We start from the raw sequence: 22801 nt of genomic DNA, 5'->3' as shown, positions 1-22801 counted from the left end.
AAGCCTGCATCTCTGATGGTATGGGGTTGCATTAGTGCGTGTGGCATGGGCAGCTTACACATCTGGAAAGACACCATCAATGCTGAAAGGTATATCCAGGTTCTAGAGCAACATATGCTCCCATCCAGACGACGTCTCTTTCAGGGAAGACCTTGCATTTTCCAACATGACAATGCCTAACCACATACTGCATCAATTACAGCATCATGGCTGCGTAGAAGAAGGGTCCGGGTACTGAACTGGCCAGCCTGCAGTCCAGATCTTTCACCCATAGAAAACATTTGGCGCATCATAAAATGGAAGATACGACAAAAAAGACCTAAGACAGTTGAGCAACTAGAATCCTACATTAGACAAGAATGGGTGAACATTCCTATCCCTAAACTTGAGCAACTTGTCTCCTCAGTCCCCAGACGTTTACAGACTGTTGTAAAGAGAAAAGGGGATGTCTCACAGCGGTAAACATGGCCTTGTCCCAACTTTTTTGAGATGTGTTGTTGTCATGAAATTTAAAATCACCTAATTTTTCTCTTTAAATGATACATTTTCTCAGTTTAAACATTTGATATGTCATCTATGTTCTATTCTGAATAAAATATGGAATTTTGAAACTTCCACATCATTGCATTCCGTTTTTATTTACAATTTGTACTTTGTCCCAACTTTTTTGGAGTCGGGGTTGTACATCAGCAAAAAGAAAAGGCAAAGAGAAAAAGGAACAGCCACATTTTTGGTGTTCTACCATTTAATTGATCACACACCTCACCCCACTCGGGGGGGGGGGGGGGGGGGGGGGGCGTTCCTCAGTATTTCCAAACGTGCTCTTTTTCCCCGTCTGTAGGTGGAGCAGGTGAGTCAGCTAGCAGCTCTGGTCGAGGCAGCGCTGGAGTATCACCGTCACTCCTCCGACATCCTGGAGGAACTCAGTGGCAAATTACAGAGCAGGTATCTCAGCTGAGCCCCTTTTTAAACATTCGTACCATACGCACTCCACATATACACTGTATTTTGATGTGAATTGTGAAAACTCGTCTGAGGTGACAGTGAAGAGATAAACGTGTTCTAGTCTCTCCGTGACTACTTTTGTTCGACTGATGCTCTTTTGATCGTCATATCTTCAGACTGTTCAGCAGAATAGTAGCTGAGGAAAAGACACAAAACAGTTCATGTTCTGCTTTCCAGACTTTTTTGAAATTTCAAATCGTATGATGTGATTTTTTAAACATGTTGTTGTTGTTGTTTTACTTAGTTTCAGAATTTAGTGACGGATAGCTTGTTTATAGCCCACTGTTGGTGTATGTGCAATGAAGTGTAAGTCAAGATGCCTTTATATGTAAGATTTGTGTTTTCCAGGCATGTAGTCTTTGATGTTGTGGTTTAACGTCTGATAAGTCAATTTAAAAAAAAAAAACAGCCACAGTCAATTATCTATTGGGAATGTAGTGCACTACATAGTAGTGTAGGTGATACACGTATCATCTGGTCATTTGAAGTTTGGTTTATCTATGTTGCAAAGGCTTATTATAAATATTGAGTAGTCAGTGAATCTTGTTTTTGTGACTACAGAGATACTTAAAATTCCCAGTGCAACCTAAACGTGTAATTATAGAGAATATCCCTGTGTCCGAAATCACTCACTACTTGCTATACAGTGGACTATATAGTGAGTTTGCCATTTTGTAGTGCTGTCCGAATGTATAGTGAGAATTATTACACCCTATACAGTGCACTCAAAGTATCCCACAATGCACCGTGAAAACTAGTGTACAACCGATGGTCACTAACCAAGCGATATATACCATCATGCGTTGCAGTCACGTTGAAAAAAAAAGTGTGTTGGGGTGAACGGACAGAGGAAGAAACATTTTATAAACGGACATTCAAGTACAATTAAAAATAGTAAGAGAATAGGAAAAACGCTAAAATAGAACAAGACAGAAAAAAATACAAGAATAAAAGTTGTCTGTGAAGATTCTCAATCATCCAGGTCATAGTAAACTGTGGGTGGTAGAAATGGGCAACTGGACTTGCTTGAAAATTCTTGAAAACCCTAACGGGCAATCCTTTGATCACCCTAATGACTCGCCGTTCACACCCAGCCTCCAGTGACCCACACCAACATGATGCCTCAATGACACCTTAGATGAGCTGGTCATCAGAATTCTGATTCTGATCCAGGAGAGGATAAATATCTGATACTCCCTATTAGTCAGACAGAACTGAGGAAGCCTTTCGGACGAGAGGTGAAACGTTTTCAGGAATTTTCAAGCAAGTCCAGTTGCCCATTTCTACCACCCAAAGAATAAAAGTTAGATTGCAGAGCGAGGAATTAATCAAAAGCCTCAAATTTGATTTAATAAAAGGCAGCGGCAAAGAAGGAAGTATTCAGCCTTGATTTAAAAGAACTGAAAGATGCAGCATGGTGGTGGAGTGGTTAGCACTGTTGCCTCACAGAAAGAAGGTCCTGGGTTCGAGCCCAGTGGCTGATGGGCCTTTCTGTGTGGAGTTTGTGTGTTCTGGTTTCCCCTAAAGACATGCAGGTTAAAGTGCATATTCTGGACCAATTTTGGTTTTTTTTATATGTCCCTTTACACACTCATCCAGAAGGGTAATTTTGCACAAGGCCATCTGTCTACAGCAGAAAAAAATAAAATAACAAAACGCGTCTGGAAAAATCCCAAGGGAGTCTGGAGCCAGATTCGTAACGTTATCTGCGGAAGCGCCAGCAGGCTGCGCGAGCTTGCGTGGTTTCAGTGCACAGCCTGTGTAGACCAAGCGCTCCCATTTCTCTCTCACTGTCTGGTCTTTTGGCAAACGATGAGTACTAATCCCATCAAGATTGGTGTTGCTACACCCTGCTACGATACATCTGTTAACCATTTTAATAATTACGCGATAACGTTGAAGAAATTTGCAGAAAACCACCAGGTCGTTTTCTCAGAAACAAACCAGCGCTGACGTAGGATTCAGAGGGAGGCGTCCCGCACGCGACGTCATGAAAATCAATGTTTGCCGTTTTTTCAGAGGCGGACCAATTCGCCTCAAATGGCTTGATTTCAACTGAATTTTTCTGGTATTGCGCAAGGTAAAAAAATTGCAGAGAATGCAGAATGTTACAGATATTTGACCAAAGTTTAATATAAAATAGGAGAATTACATTGATCTTGCTCCTGAATTTACCCGTGATATGCACTTTAAGCTAATTGGTGGCTCTAAATTGACCGTAGGTGTGAATGAGTGTGAATGTTTGTTTGTCTCTATGTATCAGCCCTGTGATGACCTGGCGACTTGTCCAGGGTGTACCCCGCCTCTCGCTCATAGTCAGGTGGGATACGCTCCAGCTTACCCGCGACCCTGCACAGGATAAGCGGCTACAGATAATAGAAAGATGCAGCAGACACAAAGTACTTTGCATTTCTTAATGTGGGAAATACACTCAGTATAATATGGATTTATCACAAAAATACATGCATGTATTTATTATTTTGAAAACCCGCCCGCCGACTGATCTGGCACGTTTTAATTGTGCGACAGTAATGACGTAAATAACAGCATGACGGAGTAGTGTCCGAAAGTGTTTTTTCATTTTACCAATGAGCTCACTATATAGGGCGGCACGGTGGTGTAGTGGTTAGCGCTGTCGCCTCACAGCAAGAAGGTTCTGGGTTCGAGCCCCGTGGCCGGCGAGGGCCTTTCTGTGTGGAGTTTGCATGTTCTCCCCGTGTCCGCGTGGGTTTCCTCCGGGTGCTCCGGTTTCCCCCACAGTCCAAAGACATGCAGGTTAGGTTAACTGGTGACTCTAAATTGACCGTAGGTGTGAATGTGAGTGTGAATGGTTGTCTGTGTCTATGTGTCAGCCCTGTGATGACCTGGCGACTTGTCCAGGGTGTACCCCGCCTTTCGCCCGTAGTCATCTGGGATAGGCTCCAGCTTGCCTGCGACCCTGTAGAACAGGATAAAGCGGCTAGAGATAATGAGATGAGATGAGCTCACTATATAGTCCTCTATATAGTGAGTAGGGAGTAGTGAACAAGTGAGTGATTTCGGACACAGGGTTAGATTTTGAGAATAAAATTCAGGAGATTTTCGTTCATATGGTGCTTTTCAGGAATTGAACCAAGTCCCATTGCATTGTCACTTGCTGGTGTGGGAACAAGGTTAGCTAGTTAGTCAAAGAGCAGAAAAGCCTCAGGCAGCACGTATTTTTAGTATCATTCTAGTATAAAGCAGCTAAAGTGGGTCATTTTGTCCTGAACAGAACAAGAGGTCTTGATACTGCTTTGGCGTAAAAGAGCAATGTTTATTATGGATAAGCAACGCTGATATTGGATTATTCCTGCAGGATAAACACAGCAAGCAGCAAACCTAAGAAAGAGTTCAAGCCAAAGTCCATCATGTCCAGCCTGGAGACCATCAATATCAGTCAGCATAATGGCGTCTCCTACACTTCCTCTCTAAAATCCACAGGTACCATCGAACTGTTGCTAAATGTACATGGATTATTTGTGCTAATCCTGGCTCTTGACCATTGCAGTCCATACGTTTGTAGTTACTCCATTTATGACTTTGTTTCCATTTTTCACATGCTTTCATTCTGTTTATCATAGTGTTTTATATCATATATATTGATGAAAATCACTTAAACAATTTAAATCTTAATTACGAATAAAGGTTACACGGAGCTGTTGCAGTTCTCTCTGTCACTGCTCGTGTCTTGACAGCTGTAGTGTTAGTGTAGAGGCAAAGAAAACATCTTCGAAGAAAATAGCTGAAATACATTTTCCTGGAAAATTAATTTTTGGACATAAAAATAGTCTTTCCTACTGACACTAATGCAGAAGACATCAGATAAACATTTACATTAACATTTCTAGCGGCACGGTGGTGTAGTGGTTAGCACTGTCGCCTCACAGCAAGAAGGTTCTGGGTTTGAGCCCAGCAGCCAACGGGGGTCTTTCTGTGTGGAGTTTGCATGTTCTCCCCGTGGGTTTCCTCCGGGTGCTCCGGTTTCCCCCAAAGACATGCAGGTTAGGCTGATTGGTGGCTCTAAGGTGGTGTTTACATTAGACCGTATCAGCGGATCATCAGATTAACGTTTTTAAAACGATTCGCGTGCACACAGCAACGCCAATACACGGATACGCTAATCACATGACTAATTAGACGGCACGTCACATGATCCCAGTGCATATCGGGCATGCGCAAGTCACTCACCACTTGCAAGTGGAAGGATGGCAAGCGAACACCTTCTCCAGCAGATAAACACACCTGGCTGTGATGTTCATGTTCTCACTGAGTTTAAGCGCCTGAAGGAGGTTGAAATGTGTAAATAAACGTCAGTGCGGCTCAGCGCTTCCTCCTGCGCTCCAAATCACTCCGCCCTGAACAGCGAGTGCCCTCTGGAGGGTGTGCACTCCGGCCCTGCGCAGCTCACAGAGCGCGCGAGTGAAGCGCACGAGCAGTGATTCGAGACTGAGCTGCTGTGTGTGTGATCCCAACGCCAGCGAATCAGGAAGGTGGATGTCACAGTGACGTTGTCCAATGACGACGTCAGCTAGAGCTCAGCACTGCTTTTCCTTATTCCTCAATGTTTACACAGCACCGGATCACATACGAACTGGGTTGAATACGTGGGCCCTGGCGGATTCTCGTTTCCCGGCGTTTTAATGTGAACGGACAGTGCATCCGCGACGAAAACGAGACAGATACGGTCTAATGTAAACACCACCTAAATTGACCGTAGGTGTGAAAGTGAGTGTGAATGGTTGTTTGTCTCTATGTGTCGGCCCTGCGATGACCTGGCGACTTGTCCAGGGTGTACCTCGCCTGTCAGCTGGGATAGGCTCCAGATTGCCCGCGACCCTGCACAGGATAAGCGGTTACGGATAATGGATGGATGGATTAACATTTCTTTAAAAAAAAAAAGGATGTTTAAGACAAAGCTTCAACAAAACTTGAGAGCCACATGATGAAAAACTAGAATTTCAGACGTTATTTGTTCAAAGTTTGCCTGCGTGTACCAAGAAAAAGTAGGACAAATTAAATTATTTGCACAAATATGGTGCAAAACAAAAGAATTTATGTTACATTTAATAGCAATACAGGCGTTTTAAATTGGGGCACTGTAATTTTAAGCAGCATACATATAATGTGTGCTACGATGTTATGCACTGCATCTTTGGTAGTTTAATGGAACCCTTGAAAAAGTCTGATTTTTTTCTCTTTTGTGACATTAAGGTTGCAATTTGTTTTGACAAACTGAAAGCGTAATGCTGATTCATTTCAATATTTTGATATAGATTTTGAAAATATAAATAAAACATAAAAAATACTCTCGCCAACATACTCAAAGACTATTACATTTCTTTATTTGTTTACCTGCAGCACCTTCAGCCTCCTCACTTCCCTTGTCGTCATACGCAGTTGTAAAATAACTGATGATCTCAATATGCTCACAAAAAGAAAAACCTCAGAAAAGTTTATCGTGATGTTAAAGTATCGCAATATCGATGCCCTTTTGTCATGTTACCAAGTTATATCACTAAACATGTTTTTAGGAATGATTTTTAGGAATTTTGCTGTAAACTTGTGTCCTGTTGTCCGTTGCAGATATTCAAGTGAACCACAGTGTAAATGGAAAAAGTAGGTTCCTAAAGTTTTTACAGTCACTGCTGATAAAGTCCTATAAGTAGACTTATAATATAAGTACACATATAGTGTCTAAATATATAGCCATTTGTGTTGAAAGCCTTGTAGGAAACGACACCCAAAGACAATATATTGGTATATACAGTTAGGTCCATAAATATTTGGACAGAAGCAACATTTTTCTAATTTTGGTTCTATACATTACCACAATGAATTGTGAACAAAACAATTCAGATGCAGTTGAAGTTCAGACTTTCAGCTTTAATTCAGTGGATTGAACAAAATGATTGCATAAAAATGTGAGGAACTAAAGCATTTTTTAAACACAATCCCTTCATTTCAGGGGCTCAAAAGTAATTGGACAAATTAAATAATTGTAAATAAAATGTTCATTTCTAATACTTGGTTGAAAACCCTTTGTTGGCAATGACTGCCTGAAGTCTTGAACTCATGGACATCACCAGACGCTGTGTTTCCTCCTTTTTAATGCTCTGCCAGGCCTTTACTGCAGCGGTTTTCAGTTGCTGTTTGTTTGTGGGCCTTTCTGTCTGAAGTTTAGTCTTTAACAAGTGAAATGCATGCTCAATTGGGTTGAGATCAGGTGACTGACTTGGCCATTCAAGAATATTCCACTTCTTTGCTTTAATAAACTCCTGGGTTGCTTTGGCTTTATGTTTTGGGTCATTGTCCATCTGTATTATGAAACGCCGACCAATCAGTTTGGCTGGATTTAAGCACACATTATGTCTCTGAATACCTCAGAATTCATCCGGCTGCTTCTGTCCTGTGTCACATCATCAATAAACACTAGTGACCCAGTGCCACTGGCAGCCATGCATGCCCAAGCCATCACACTGCCTCCGCCGTGTTTTACAGATGATGTGGTATGCTTTGGATCATGAGCTGTACCACGCCTTCGCCATACTTTTTTCTTTCCATCATTCTGGTAGAGGTTGATCTTGGTTTCATCTGTCCAAAGAATGTTCTTCCAGAACTGTGCTGACTTTTTTAGATGTTTTTTAGCAAAGTCCAATCTAGCCTTTTTATTCTTGAGGCTTATGAGTGGCTTGCACCGTGCAGTGAACCCTCTGTATTTACTTTCATGCAGTCTTCTCTTTATGGTAGATTTGGATATTGATACGCCTACCTCCTGGAGAGTGTTGTTCACTTGGTTGGCTGTTGTGAAGGGGTTTCTCTTCACCATGGAAATTATTCTGCGATCATCCACCACTGTTGTCTTCTGTGGGTGTCTATGTCTTTTTGCATTGATGAGTTCACCAGTGCTTTCTTTCTTTCTTGCTCAGGATGTACCAAACTGTAGATTTTGCCATTCCTAATATTGTAGCAATTTCTCGGATGGGTTTTTTCTGTTTTCGCAGCTTAAGGATGGCTTGTTTCACCTGCATGGAGAGCTCCTTTGACCGCACGTTTTCTTCACAGCAAAATCTTCCAAATGCAAGCACCACACCTCAAATCAACTCCAGGCCTTTTATCTGCTTAATTGAGAATGACGTAACGAAGGAATTGCCCACACCTGCCCATGAAATAGCCTTTGAGTCAATTGTCCAATTACTTTTGGTCCCTTTAAAAACAGGGTGGCACATGTTAAGGAGCTGAAACTCCTAAACCCTTCATCCAATTTTAATGTGGATACCCTCAAATGAAAGCTGAAAGTCTGGACTTTATGTCCATGTCCATTATATAACTATAACTTGAATATGTTTCAGTAAACAGGTAAAAAACCAAAATTTGTGTCAGTGTCCAAATATATATGGACCTAACTGTAAGTATATTGATATACTGACTACTTTCAGATTACCCATAATGCTTTGCACCTTGAGGGGTAACCAAAATATAAACAAACTAAAACATGGCGTCGCATGCTGACGTTCAAATTTAAATCTCCATAAAACCTTCAAAGAAGTGTCAAAACTAACTAAACCAAAGCTTAAAGAACTCTGCAAAGCCTTTTCTGTGGACTTTGAGAAATCAGTCGGTAAAAAAGCGTTTGTAAATATGGTATCGAACGCTTTGAACCTCTCTACTTCGGGCGACAGTCAGCAGCCGTCTTCGTCTGTCAACGCGAATGTTCCAACTATTACTGAACTGCACAAGTTAAAAGATCGACAGAAGAGCTGAGAAAGAAAGATTGACACTGATCATAGAAGAATCCACAGTGAAACGGTTTTTGCTGGGTGCTGGTTACGACGAGAAAGCCGTAAGAAAATAGAAAACACTTCGTGTACGGGAACACAAGCAAAGAACTGTCAAGTAAGGACTGTAAACACAGCAGAACTGTCAAATGTATTTTTTTAAGTTTAAAGGACATGGGACATGGATTTTTTTCTGGGTATAATTATGTATAAAGGACATAAGAAATGCCATCTAAATCACTGCAGGGCGTCAAAAATGTGAAAATCATCACATTATTCAACTTTTTTATACATCAGTGTAAAACAATGATTCGTTAATTAGCTAGGTGGTCACGTGACCCGTGACGTCACAAAAACTTTCCAAGGAGCCAGTGCTTGGGTATCTAATGTAAACAGGTTACCGAAATGGACACCATCGACAGTGACATTCCCGATGTTTCACAGAGATGTGAAGTTAGACCCTATCAATTTGAACCGATAGCTGGAAATTCACATGAACATAGATCTTGTCTTTACTCTGACGGGTCAGATGATTCTGAGAGTGAGAGTTCATTCAATCCTCATGAAACTGAAAGTGGTCAGCTCGATAACACTTCCTGGTAAGTTAAAAACAATTCTGCTCAAAGGCTAATGATCTGTTGAAAGAAGTATTATTTTTGTATCATACATTGAAAGTTCATCATAGATCTAGCTAAAGTCCGTTGCAAGCTAGGTTTTTTTTGCTGATATTTTTCGAGATTGATTGAGATACAATGCTTCCAGAGTCCGAGATGAAAACATTCAAAATGGCGAAACGAGTCAGGATAATCAATAATTGATACACCCAAAATTATAATACTAATCCTTACCTCGGCTTTCAGTCGCTTAGCGAATGCACCTCGGCATTTTTCCGCATGAGGCCCATGGTAAAACCACACTTCCAGGAGGGGCTGCCGTCTGCCTCCCAAGCCGGCCGAGAGCGCTCCTCGTCGGGCACGGCCAGGCAGGCGAATGCCCTGGTCCGTCCGCCCTGTCTAAAAAATAATGGTACAACTCCAAGTGAAGGTATCAATGCGCTGCTGAAGCGCGCAGAAGGTGTTAGTACGCCTGTCATTATAGTGCAGACTTTCCATAGCATAGAAAATCGCCACGTTTCAATTTGTGTAACTGAACTTTGTTTCATGTCACTGGTCATATAAACCTATGTAAACAGGAAAAACGTGGAAGAGTTTGGTCGCATCTAACTACAGCCCCAAAAAATACCATTGGCCATACTGAGCCTAGCTACATTGCTAACAGGAGTAACAGCACGTCTGACTGACTGGGAGGTCGCAATACACCATGATGTTCAATGTACGTTAAACACTCTAAAAACGAAACAATTTTCTTGTCATCCAAGACACAAAAACTATTTTGTCGCATTCGTTATCGTCACGATTCACACTTCTCCATATTCATCTACCCGCTTGTGCTGTACCCGAAAGTTTTTGTGACGTATGATCACGTGACAGCGGCTCTTCCGGTTGTAAAATATGCATATCGGAGTTCGAGCAGAAATGCCATATAATCATCACGAATATAACAATTTTGCTGAATTTAATAGATAATTTTGTATTTGTTGATGCAATTATTTCATATTTTTAATGGAAAGAAACTGATATAGCGTGCATTTATGTTTCATGTCCCATGTCCTTTAAGTTGATTTTGATTTCCTTCTCTCTGATTTTCCTCAAGCTCATACACTACCAGGTTGTGACAATCTTTGGGCCGTTAGAGGAAGCTGTTAGGACGACAAGGTCAAATGTTACATTCGATCTCCCTACAGAAACACTAAAAGAGGAAGTGCATGTAAGCTTACTGACGCCGCATCGTTCGCACTTTGTTTTGGGAGTCGATCCTTCAATAAAGTCGTCCTTTTCAGTTCTTCAACTTGTCCTTGTTTTTCGGTTTTCGCACTTTTTATGACTCAACACCAAGACTGAGAGGTTGTGGGCTTCGTGACGCGGATCATCAGACTTTACTCCACCACTGAAGTGTGCAGAACACTTGTCTGTCGGTGTAAAATTTTGACGGCAAAGTCTGTCTAACCACGCTCTTCGACGCTTAGCTTCTTTACGTATTCTATAAAACTTTAAATCAGGAAAAGTCATTTTTCCTTATGTGAATTCGAAGAAATGACTGAGGCTTGTAATACACGCAAATATATTCGTAAACAAATAAACAACTTAGTAAACAAACATAGCACCTGGTTACTCCCCAAGGCGCAAAGTACAGGGTGTTTCTAAAAATGTGATATTATTTGAGATGCAAATATCCCAGAAACTACACAGTCTAGGCAAATGAAACTGAACAGGCTTAATGTTGAGCAATATAAGATTTCTTCCTCAAAATTTGAATGAGAAATTCAAAGGTATGTGGATTCCATGAACGATTTCACAAATTTTCGACTGTGTTCGAGCGTACTCTAACACAAACCACCTTTTCTTTTCCAGTGAATGGCATTTCTATACCTTAAAAAAAGATAAAAACAAAAAAAAACATTAAACATAAAATTTTGATCTGTTTTCACACATGCTGTTAAAATTTGAGGATGAGGATTGGCAAAGTTATTAGTATAGGTAATCATACAGGGCCGAGTAAAATTAAGGATTAATTTCACGAGTGATTTCGAAGTTTTCGCGACTAGGGCAATTTCAAAACTTTGAAATCACGAGTGAAATTGATCCTTAATTTTACGAGGAACTATACGATTACTTGTTTATAATATATAGGGCCAAATTCATACTTCGGAAGCCATTCAAGTTCACAACATTTATCATTCACGTTTTCCGAACCAATCAGGGCGCAAGACTGTCTTGCACGTTTGAATCAGTTTCTAAAGCGTCTTTCATCATGACACGGCGACACGACACGAGGATTTTGAAAGCGGTTTACAAAATTTTATTGGAACTTCTTTACAAAAGCCATTTTGTTGACAAAATTTGCTACTTTTTGTAACCGTAACCAAGCAACGAACTAGCCAGTAGCATTTCAGAAATACGGCCCCGTGTTAAGGAAAAAAGCCCTCCTTGATTGACCAATCAGAATTGAGTAATTTGGCCCTATGTATTATAAGATTGTAAAATGATATCAAATTTTTTGAAACACCCTGTATTATGGGTATGTGAAAGTAGTCAATAAGGATATCAGGATATAACTATATAGTGGCTCCCTCTAGTGGTTAAAATGGGATTTGATTGTTTCATTGTACGGTATATACGTAAAAGTATTGTTTATTAGTGTGACATTTTGGCAAAAATGAAGTCAGTGAGCCAAGACGTGTCTGGTGTCTGAAGCTGGACTCGCCTCAAACTGTGTCAAGTTGTACAGTATTTCAAACAGACGACCTTACTGGGTTTCTGACATTGTGCATCAGACTATGAAATGAGACATGGTGTTCAGATTTTCAGCCTAATATAGATATTTCAGATAATATAGTCCTAATCTGATTTGCAAAACCGTTTAAGTACAAGTGCTATTGAGTCAAACGTTGCCTTTATGAAAGTTCAAATTTCAGAGGAGTGTGTGATAATTTAGGCGTGCGTATTACAGGACTCTAAAATGGTGGCTTTTGGTTTCATAGGTCCAGTGCAAAACTAAAAAAGCTGCTTTCAGACACCAAACACGTCTCTGATGATCGACTACATTATAAGGAACATTGTGTCCGTTTAACTTCTGGCCAAACTCTTCCTTAAAGAAAGGGAAATTCCCTTAGGATATGAATACGTGTGTGCTTGAGAAAAACAATTAATTCCTAAGCAAATCACTTTGCTGCTTTTAGTTTTGTGATCACATCCATGCTCATCATTGATCTCTGTGTTTGTGTGTGTGTGCACTTCATGCTCACTCTCCACCTCTTGGTGTCAGTTGATTACATCAGCCATCCTTCTCCTATTAATCCAGCGTGGTCCGAAAGCCCCACAGTGAACAGTCGTGAGTATTACCAGATGTTTATAGAGTATGTGCACACTAGAGTTGTGAACACCACTGACACTGACACTGGGGTGGTGAGGGTAAGAGAAATTCAAATGAGCGATGATAATCAAAATTGGCAAAAAAAAAAACATTTTTAGAAGTACCTGCGATGCCAATTTTCAGTTCTTTTGAATCAGCCAATGAAATGGAATGATGCGTATGTTATCATGGTTGTAGCATCACATCATGGCAGGTTTAAAAGAAACCGGATATGTTCAGCTAGACAACAACACTATTGACACAAGAACTGTTAACTTCATTGTCTGGCCAATGTAATGTCTGGTTAATGTGAGAAATAAAACATTTCAAGATATACGATTAAAGGAAAATAATCAGTGATGGGTGATTATGCTTTGGAGCGCAGGTGGCCAAGTGGTTAGAGCGCTTGACCGCTAAGCGAACGGTCCCTGGTTCGAGCCTCGGCTCGACGGGGATCTGGGGCTCGCTCCCTGTCCACCCAGCAGTGAATGGGGACCTGGTGGAAACACTGGGGAAGTTAAAGGCGGCGAGGAAAGGAACTGGCCACCCTACCTCACTATGCCGATGGCCCAGGACAAGTGCGCTCTCTAACAGGCACTCCCCCAATGTACGAATCGTATATGGGACTCCCCTTTTTTTGATTATGCTTTAAATGGCTCGACACTGATTTTTATTTTCTTCCATTTAAACAGGGTTCGACATTAACTTTTTAATCCGCTCGTCCAGTCGGATAAGCAGCAAGATTTTTCACTTTTCCTGACCATAACCTTTTTATTACTATGTATTTACTAGTTCAGTGAAAGGAAAGTGATTAACAAAGTTTATCAAAAAGCAGGAATAGTTATGATAATGATTATGCTTTAATGATTTATCTGTGAAGAAACTCAGTCGTCCAGGTACATAGTAATCTGTGGTTGGTTGAAGAGAGCAACTGGACTTGCTTGACGATTCTTGAAAACGTTTCGCCTCTCCTCCGAAAGGCTTCCTCAGTTCTGTCTGACTACTAGGGAGTATCCAGTATTTATCCTCTCATGGATCATCATAGAATCCGAATCAGAATGCTGATGGCTGCATTGTAGGCGGCTGATAAAAGATGTCATAGACACCCACATCTGTTCAATGATGGTCGTTCCAGGTTGACAAAAATGAACGATCCTCTCTGGGTAAGATGTCTGCCAGTTTTCTGGAAGTCCTCTCATACTCCCGCACCAGTCGAAGGGATCTCATTCCAAAGTGCGTAGAAACATATCTGTGAAGAATTTCAATCTGTCAAGCAAGTCCAGTTGCTCTCTTCAACCAACCACAGATTACTATGTACCTGGACGACTGAGTTTCTTCACAGATATGTTTCTACGCACTTTGGGATGAGAGCCCTTCGACTGGTGCGGGAGTATGAGAGGACTTCCAGAAAACTGGCAGAAATCTTAGCCAGAGAGGATCGTTCATTTTTGTCAACCTGGAACGACCATCATTGAACAGAGGTGGGTGTCTATGACATTTTTTATCAGCCGCCTACAATGCAGCCATCAGCATTCTGATTCGGATTCTATGATGATCCATGAGAGAATAAATACTGGATACTCCCTAGTAGTCAGACAGAACTGAGGAAGCCTTTCGGAGGAGAGGCGAAACGTTTTCAAGAATCGTCAAGCAAGTCCAGTTGCTCTCTTCAACCAACCACAGATTGCTTTAATGATTTATAATTTTTCAATAAAACTCAAACTTTAACTGTAACAGTCAACAAAAATCGGTACCCTATGGGTACATGTGGCTACTGCTTATAAATAAAATAGTTTTCTGATCCCATGTCCATGCAGTAAATATGGCATATATATTTACTCTATGAGGCAGTAGCACAAAAATGAAGCGTAATCCAAAAACGAACAATTTAAAAATCACAGAAGTAAAATATACCAAGTGTCTGTACTTCATATTATTCTACTCTTACAGTTTTCAAAACTGAAACCTACGAACCGAGGCCGACATACACACGCTGTCACCATGACCCAAACTCTTATTTTCTGGAAATGGCCCGGCGCTAGAGCTCAGTGGTCTCAATACTGTTTTCGACAACTTCCTGTAACAACTCGGAAGCGCGTCACATCTCCATCACACATGGGACCACTGGCTGAAGAAGGCGAGGAAAGGGGGACAACCTGGAGTATATTTTAAAATAGGAACACACTTTCCCTCGGTAATAAGCATAAACATGTCTGAAAGCGATTTCTGTAGTCTCGTCCATTTATTTGGAATGGTGAACCGAATTGTATACACTCACCGGCCATTTTAATAGGAACACCTGTATGCGTATGCGCAGTGCGTGATTGTTACACTCATTCTTACAACACGATGACATAGTGCTGCAGCCACAAAAACTATCTAATGCCCCAGTATGGTGTGTATGTTGTTATAACCCATTAACTGAGCTGCAATTTTAAGAGTTAGGCTACGTTCACACTGTAGGCTGAAGTGACTCAAATCCGATCTTTTCGCCCATATGTGACCTGTATCCGATCTTTTATTGACAATATGAACAACACAGATCCGATTTTTTCAAATCCAACCCAGGCCGTTTGGATATGTGGTCCTAATTCCGATTCCTATCCGCTCTTTTCATATGCGACTTCAGTCTGAACCGCCAGGTCGCATTCATCTGACTTACACGTCATCAACAAGCCACAAACGTCACTATTCTGCGCTGAAGTAGGCGGCGGGTCTCTCAAAAAAAGTTACAACAACATGGCGCATAATCACGGGCGCAGATAGAGGGGGGACGGGTGGGATTCGTCCCACCCAGATTTAAATTCACTTCGTCCCCCCACTTATAGGGAGGAAAAAACGTCTATGCTGTCTTTCTTTGCATAAGGCAAACCTCACGGAAAAATCAAAAGACTAATTACCATTCGGTTTATTGAGGTGCACAGCAGTGTATACATAGTTGCAACAACTCACATAAAACAAAACAAAGACTGATATTCGGTTGGTTGAGCTGCGCAGACTGCACAGGTTGCGAGCTCGAGCTTGGTTGCTATGGTAACCCACAAGTTTGACAGGCATATCGGGGTTGGGGTTGGTTTGCTGGCAGCTTTGTCCCCCCCAGTTTTTTGTCCCCCCCAGTTCCAAAAACGTATCTGCGCCCCTGCGCATGACATCAGTGCGAGGGACGCTTTGGGCTGTGAAGGTTCTGAATCTTCTCAATGGAAGGACGCAGAGGTTAGGGAGCTGATGTCCATTTGGGGGGATGCAGCTATTCAAGCTAGATTGGATGGGTCATACCGCAACCGGGCGGTTTTACTTCCGTAAACACTGGCCATGCTCACTGCGTGTGACGTCGTCGTATCCTGCAATGCGCATGCGGAACACTTTTAGGTCGCTTTTCGTTCATACTGAGGATCACATACAAGTCGCATATATTTGTTAATGTGAACGACCTCACAAAAAAATCGGATTTCACAAAAAAATCGGAATTGAGCATTAAGCCTTGCAGTGTGAACGTAGCGTTAGACTCACCCAAATTCAAATCTTCCTGAGGAAAAAAAGTTACATCTTGATTAATCCAGTAAAACATGAAGCATAGATTAATTTAAAGAAACGAAACCGAAAGAAAACAAGTTGGACATGATCAGGGTGACAATCACGGTGTGAATGAAAACAAACCGTAAGTGAGTTCGGCACTGTCATAAAATTCCCGCAAAGTATTTTACGATATTTGTGACGGTTAATGTGTACCATACAAAAGAAAAATACAATGAATGTCCGAATGAAATGAAGATTCACCACAGATATTTATTTTATTGAGGTATTCGATCGGCATTTCTCCGATTCCGATGAATTCAACAGTCTAATAATCTATAATTAGATATTATGATGTGGTTATTTTTACACATGCACCTGCTGCACTCAGCTTCCCCTGAATTTCGTAAACAGTAACACAGCCGGATCACTGAGGGGATTGAACTGGTTTTGTTCGAACTTTATTGATGTAACTCTTGAATGATTACTATAAAAATGGCGATTTTCAACAAATATTCAGCTCATCCTGTCAGACAGGCAGCTGCGGATTTGACTTGTTCAGATCAAACATTTGGTTGTCCCGGACAATCGGACTACCATTAATGTCGAGCCCTGTTAAAGCATGTACTTTTAGTGTTGTATTCCTCTTATACCACATCATTTGGCAACAATTGCTTACTTCATTATTTACTATATTAATGAAGCACACATCATAACTTTTTAACGATTTAAAGTTACATTTAATATTGTGGAATCTCCACGAAACAGATTTGTTCGAGCTATCACTTACCTTAGAGCAGTCATCTATACATAGTTGTTGAACTAATCAGCATCACTTCTACCCAAAACAGAGACAGAGGTCCACATGGACCAGCCGTGCTGCCGCTCTCTGTACGACTTCGAACCCGAGAACGAAGGGGAGCTCGGCTTCAAGGAAGGAGACATCATCATCCTCACCAATCAGATTGACGAGAACTGGTACGAAGGGATGATCAACGGCGAGTCAGGCTTCTTTCCCATCAACTACGTCGAGGTCCTAGTGCCCCTACCACAATGAGGCTTGTAAACACTGACTCTGTACAAGAGACACACACTATGGAAACGTCATCTTTTTCTGCTTTATTTTTCAGCATCTAAGAGTAGTGAGTCAAGACAACTGGAATTGATTTATAATCTCGATGAGTAAAGAAAAGTCTCAAAAGTTAGAACAAGTCCAGTCACCTTGATTCATTATTTCTAGACATTTAGTGACCTGGATGCCTGAAAAAACTGGTAGGCTTTATTTTTCTGTATTTATTTCTCTTTTATATGCAGTATCCGCGGTGCGCTTCTGATTTAGCCTTTGGCATTTGTTCAGCACTCTTTTTTTTTTCAGCTGTGTGAATGGCTAGCTCTCTACTTTTTTGTTTGTCTTTTTTTTTAATTTCGGTTTGTACGTGGTTTAGCGGTTTGAGTGCCTGCACTGAGCTTACATGTCACCGAAACAGTTTATAAAATGTGAGTACTGCGACTGTACTACTACTCATGGGAATGTTTATCTCCCCAAGTATTTAATCTCTCTCTCTCTCTTTCTCTTGCGCACTTGCTCTTTTTTTTTTTTACTGTTTACATGTGATTTATTGCGATTATCTGGAATCATGACAGCAGTAACAGATGTTATATTGGGAACGATGCAGAGATTGAAGTACAGGGAGGGCGAAGTGGCAAAAAGATCACGTCACAATACTTTTCACACAATGCACAATATTTATCGTCACTAAGGTTTCGTTCAAAATCTTGCCAGCAGCAAATTAAGATAAAATGAAATAATTGGATTAAAAAATACGCTACCAATTAGCTACTTAGTAGGCAGGGTTTCTCAACCTGTTTTGGACAGTGACCCATTTTAAAGGACCAATACGTAAAGCCTGTGTCACACTGTCTCGTATCTTGCCACGTAAGCAACGTATGGGTCAAACGGCAAGAAATGAGGCGTATTTTGTCCAAAATTAAAGTCCTGTGACGTACACGGCGTATATGTGACGTTTCTGTGGCGTATCTGGGGTTTGTATGGGGTTCAAGGGACGTAAAGTTATGGCATACTGAGGCGTATGATGCGTTGCTGTGATGTAACCGTTCCGTTGCTTTCGTTAGCGTGCCGTTTCGTTTTTATGTGTGACGTTGCTGCTGTGTACCTGCGGCGTATCGACAGCGCTTTGTATACTGTAAAAAAAAAAGACATTTTAGGGTGTTTAGGGTATTTACATGAAACACCAGGGTATTTAAATAATACTTCAATGTCTTCTAGAAAGGCATGGATGTACAGTGTCTTGCGAAAGTATTCATCCCCCTTGGTGTTTGTCCTGTTTTGTCGCATTACAAGCTGGAATTAAAATGGATTTTTGGGGTGTTAGCACCATTTGATTTACACAACATGCCTACAACTTTAAATGTGAAAATTGTTGCTTTATTGTGACACGAACAATAATTAAGATGAAAAAAAAAAACAAAAATCTGGAGTGTGCATAGGTATTCATGCCCCCCAAGTCAATATTTTGTAGAGCCACCTTTTGCTGCAATTACAGCTGCAAGTCTCTTGGGTTATGTCTCTATTAGCTTAGCACGTCTAGCCGCTGGGATTTTTGCCCATTCCTCAAGGCAAAACTGCTCCAACTCCTTCAAGTTAGATGGGTTGTGTTGGTGTACAGCAATCTTCAAGTTATGCCACAGATTCTCAATTGGATTGAGGTCTGGGCTTTGATTAGACCATTCCAAGACGTTTAAATGTTTCCCTTTAAACCACTCCAGTGTAGCTTTAGCAGTATGTTTAGGGTCATTGTCCTGCTGGAACATGAACCTTCGTCCCAGTCTCAAACCTCTGGCTGACTCAAACAGGTTTTCCTCCAGAATTCCCCTGTATTTAGTGTCATCCATCTTTCCTTCAGTCCTGACCAGCTTTCCTGTCCCTGCAGATGAAAAATATCCCCACAGCATGATGTTGCCACCACCATGCTTCACTGTAGGAATGGCGTTCTCAGGGTGTTGGGTTTGTGCCACACATGGCATTTCCCATGATGGCCAGAAAAATACATTTTAGTGTCATTTGACCAGAGAATCTTCTTCCATGTGTTTTGGGAGTCTGCCACATGCTGTTGGGCAAACTCCAAACGTGATTTTTTTAAGCAATGGCTTTTTTTCTGGCCACTCTTCCATAAAGCCCCACTCTGTGGAGTGTACGGCTTAAAGTGGTCCTATGGACAGATACTCCCATCTCCACTGTGGATCTTTGCAGCTCCTTCAGTGTTATCTTTAGTGTCTTTGTTGCATCTCTGATTAATGCCCTCTATGCCCAGTCTGTGAGTTTTGGTGGGCGGCCTTCTCTTGTCAGGTTTGTAGTGGTGCCATATTCTTTCCATTTTGCTATAATGGATTTAATGGTGCTCCCTGGGATATTCAAAGTTTGGGATATTTTTTATAACCCAACCCTGATCCATACTTCTCCACTACTTTGTCTCTGACCTGTTTGGAGGCTCCTTGGTTTTCATGTTGCTTGCTTAGTAGTGTTGCAGAGTCAGGGTCCTTCCAGAACAGGTTGATTTATACAGACATCATGTGACTGATCATGTGACACTTTGATTGCACACAGGTGGATCTTAATCAACTAATTATGTGACTTATGAAGTGAATTGGTTGGAGCAGCTCTTATTTAGGGGTTTCATACAAAAGGGGGTGAATACTTATGCACACTCCAGATTTCTGGTTTTTTTTTTCATCTTAATTATTGTTTGTGTCACAATAAAACAACAATTTTCACCTTTAAATTTGTAGGCAGTTTGTGTAAATCAAATGGCGCTAACCCTCCAAAAATCCATTTTAATTCCAGCTTGTAATGCGACGTTCCTTTCTTACTGCCATATGCCGTACATACGCGAGGCTGAAACGCCAATGTGTGACACAGGCATAAATAAACAAAATGTGTCAGTACAGTCGGGGAAAGAAGTATTCAACACGCCAGCTCTTTTTCTATTAAATATATTTCCAGTGCAGTCATTCACATGAAATATTGATCAGATCTCATACAAGCTTCATCATGCCTTTTCTTCAGTAACGGAGTCTTCCGGGGTGAGAGAATGGAGAGAGCGCAAGAATGGAGACTTTGGATGTGGAGTACATTGCCTATAGTTTTCTCTGTGATAACTGTACCAACTGCTTCCAGAGCGTTTTTCAAGTGGCCCTTAGCTCTTTGGCTACTCTTCTGACTCATGTTCTGACTGTCCAGTCAGAAATCTTGTGAGGAGCTCCTTCGTGTGGTTGAGTGATGTTCCTTCCACTTGCAGATAACAGCCATTATGGTGCTTCTAGGAACGTTTTGGAGTTGAGAAAGGTGTCAGTAACCAGTGCCATTGCTGTGCTGCTCAACAATCATGTAGTGAAGGTGTCAGGAGAGCTCTTTGCCTCTGTACATCATGAGATGTTTCTTGATGGTGCCAAATAATATGTTTACTTGCATTCAGAGGTGGGTTCACTTTTTTTAAAGAGTGGAAGTGCTAACCTACCAATATGCACCAGGGGATGCCATGGCCTAATGGTTAGAGAAGCAGCTTTGGGACCAAAAGCTCATCGGTTTGATTCCTTGAACCAGCAGGAATGGCTGAAGTGCCCTTGAGCAAGGTACCTAACCCTGAACTGCTCCCCCAGGCTGCTCTGGGTATGTTGTATGTCGCTCTGGATAAGAGCGTCTGCTAAATACCTGTAATGTAATACTCTAAGAACTAACTAGTGCATGCAGCTGGGTTTCTTCCTGTGTTCAATACTTTTTTTCCATTCTACCTTATTGCACATAATTTTTTTTATGGATCGGAATATTTTTTCAGTGTAGTTTTATTGTATTAATACCAACATCTGCTCAACATTTCATGCGAATAGCTGCACTGGAAATACGAGTTTGTTTAATTGAAAAAATAGTCGACGTGTTGAATTGCTGGGTTTCACGTGACGTCACATCCGCCTCATTAGTTATTCAAAACTTTAGCTGGTGGTCTACCAAAGCTCAGTTGACAAAGCGTTCGTACGGAGAAGGTGCATTGCTCGCATGAAAAATGCCTTACGCTTGTGTTGTTTTAGGTTGTTCGAATCGATCAAACCGTGAAACTGATAAAAGTTTCTTCAGGGTTCCCGTGAACTAATAAAAAGGGTGAACGAACACAGGATTTCACAAAAAGACGTCGAGAAAGGTGGCTTTCGAACCTCTCAGTGAAATCGAAGGGAGCCGAGTCGAAGCGTGCTCGAGTTTGCAGTGATCACTTGGTGAAAGGTTTGTATTTCCCTCTCAGCTATGTTGTTAGTGAGTACACCAAGTACTTTTCTTGCTATTTGTCATTATTTCACGGTACTTTTTTAGTCATGAAGTCTCCAGTTGTTTCTTTGTTTACTCCTCACTCCTCACAAAGTCCATATGCATGAAGGTCGCGACAAAATTCTTACTCAGCCATACAATCACAGTGCGCCGTGATCACTTCTCTGTCTTATTTAACTAATGCCGCTTTTCCACTACCAATGCGGCTGAGTCGGGCTGAGCCGTGCCGTGCTGAGTCGAGCTGAGCGGGGCTGTTGGAGTTGCATTTCGACTACAACCGCGCTGAACCGTGCTGGCTGGAAGTGGGTGGACACATTGGGTGGAGTTAGCGAAAGTGGGTGGACGTCACGTGATGTCGTTTGGCGGCGCAAACAGTGACATCAGTGACCTTTTAAGCGGTAGTCTCACAACCCGGATAGTAAACAATAAACATGGACGACATGGAGTCGTTAGTGTTGCTGGTCTTGGTGCTGTGGCTTGTTGTCACCGACAACGCCAACAGATACTGGCAAGCGTGTATAGATGAGGCGAGGCGCATGAGGCTTCAGAAATTCCCATAATTCGTAATTCTTCTTCTTCCGGGTTCACGGTGTTTACAGATCCCAGCGTGCTCGCGTGGCGTGTGTGGGCATGTGAGGACACTCCTCCTCACCAATCAGTGCACAGGAGAGTGGCTCCTCACGCCCCTAGCCCCACTCGGCTCGGTTTGGCTCGCTTCAGCCCTACTCCAAAACCGTGCGAGTTTTGGGTGCTGAGTCGGGCTGAAGCGAGCTGAGTCGTGCTGCTCTGAGGTAGTCGAAACGCGAGTCGTGTCAGGCTGAAGTGAGCTGAAAAAGGGTAGTGGAAAAGGGCCATTAGATCCAGGTCTTTAAAGGGGTTTCTGATGATCTTTGTGAATGATTTACCTGAGAGATAAGAGCGAACACAAGTGAGAATCAAGCGAACTGTTGTTTGTTTACACTTCAACTTGCAGCGCTTCGTTGTAAAGATGCAAATGAAAAGCTTAAAAAAACCATACTTACACGGGCAAAAACAATACAGGATTCATTCGGCAGCGATTTGATACCGAGGTCCTTTACCCAGCCACATACAAAAAAGTTTAAAGCCTCAATACTCTTCCACGCTTTCATCTGTTTTGCGGTGTAGAAGGACGTCTGCAACACCAGATAGTTTGAGATGT

At 41.7% G+C, this 22801-nt stretch overlaps 1 protein-coding gene across 2 annotated transcripts in view; it reads left to right on the top strand.

Annotated features, from left to right (window-relative positions):
• Positions 1-18666, top strand: part of sh3gl3a (SH3-domain GRB2-like 3a) — a 136337-nt gene extending 117671 nt beyond the window's left edge. The window contains exons 7-11 of one of the 2 annotated variants that reach the window (XM_060941130.1): positions 842-945; positions 4343-4467; positions 6610-6642; positions 12687-12752; positions 17138-18666. In XM_060941130.1, coding sequence (XP_060797113.1) covers positions 842-945; positions 4343-4467; positions 6610-6642; positions 12687-12752; positions 17138-17343 — 534 coding nt within the window. In that variant the 3' untranslated portion in view covers positions 17344-18666. The remainder of the gene's footprint in view (positions 1-841; positions 946-4342; positions 4468-6609; positions 6643-12686; positions 12753-17137) is intronic. The other variant, XM_060941131.1, reaches the window with a different exon arrangement.
• Positions 18667-22801: the final 4135 nt, after the last annotated feature.

This window comes from Neoarius graeffei, chromosome 15 (assembly GCF_027579695.1).
Source record: "Neoarius graeffei isolate fNeoGra1 chromosome 15, fNeoGra1.pri, whole genome shotgun sequence".
NCBI lineage: Eukaryota > Metazoa > Chordata > Actinopteri > Siluriformes > Ariidae > Neoarius > Neoarius graeffei.
Note: the sequence above shows the minus strand (reverse complement) of the source record. Positions and strands in the feature narration are given on the sequence as shown.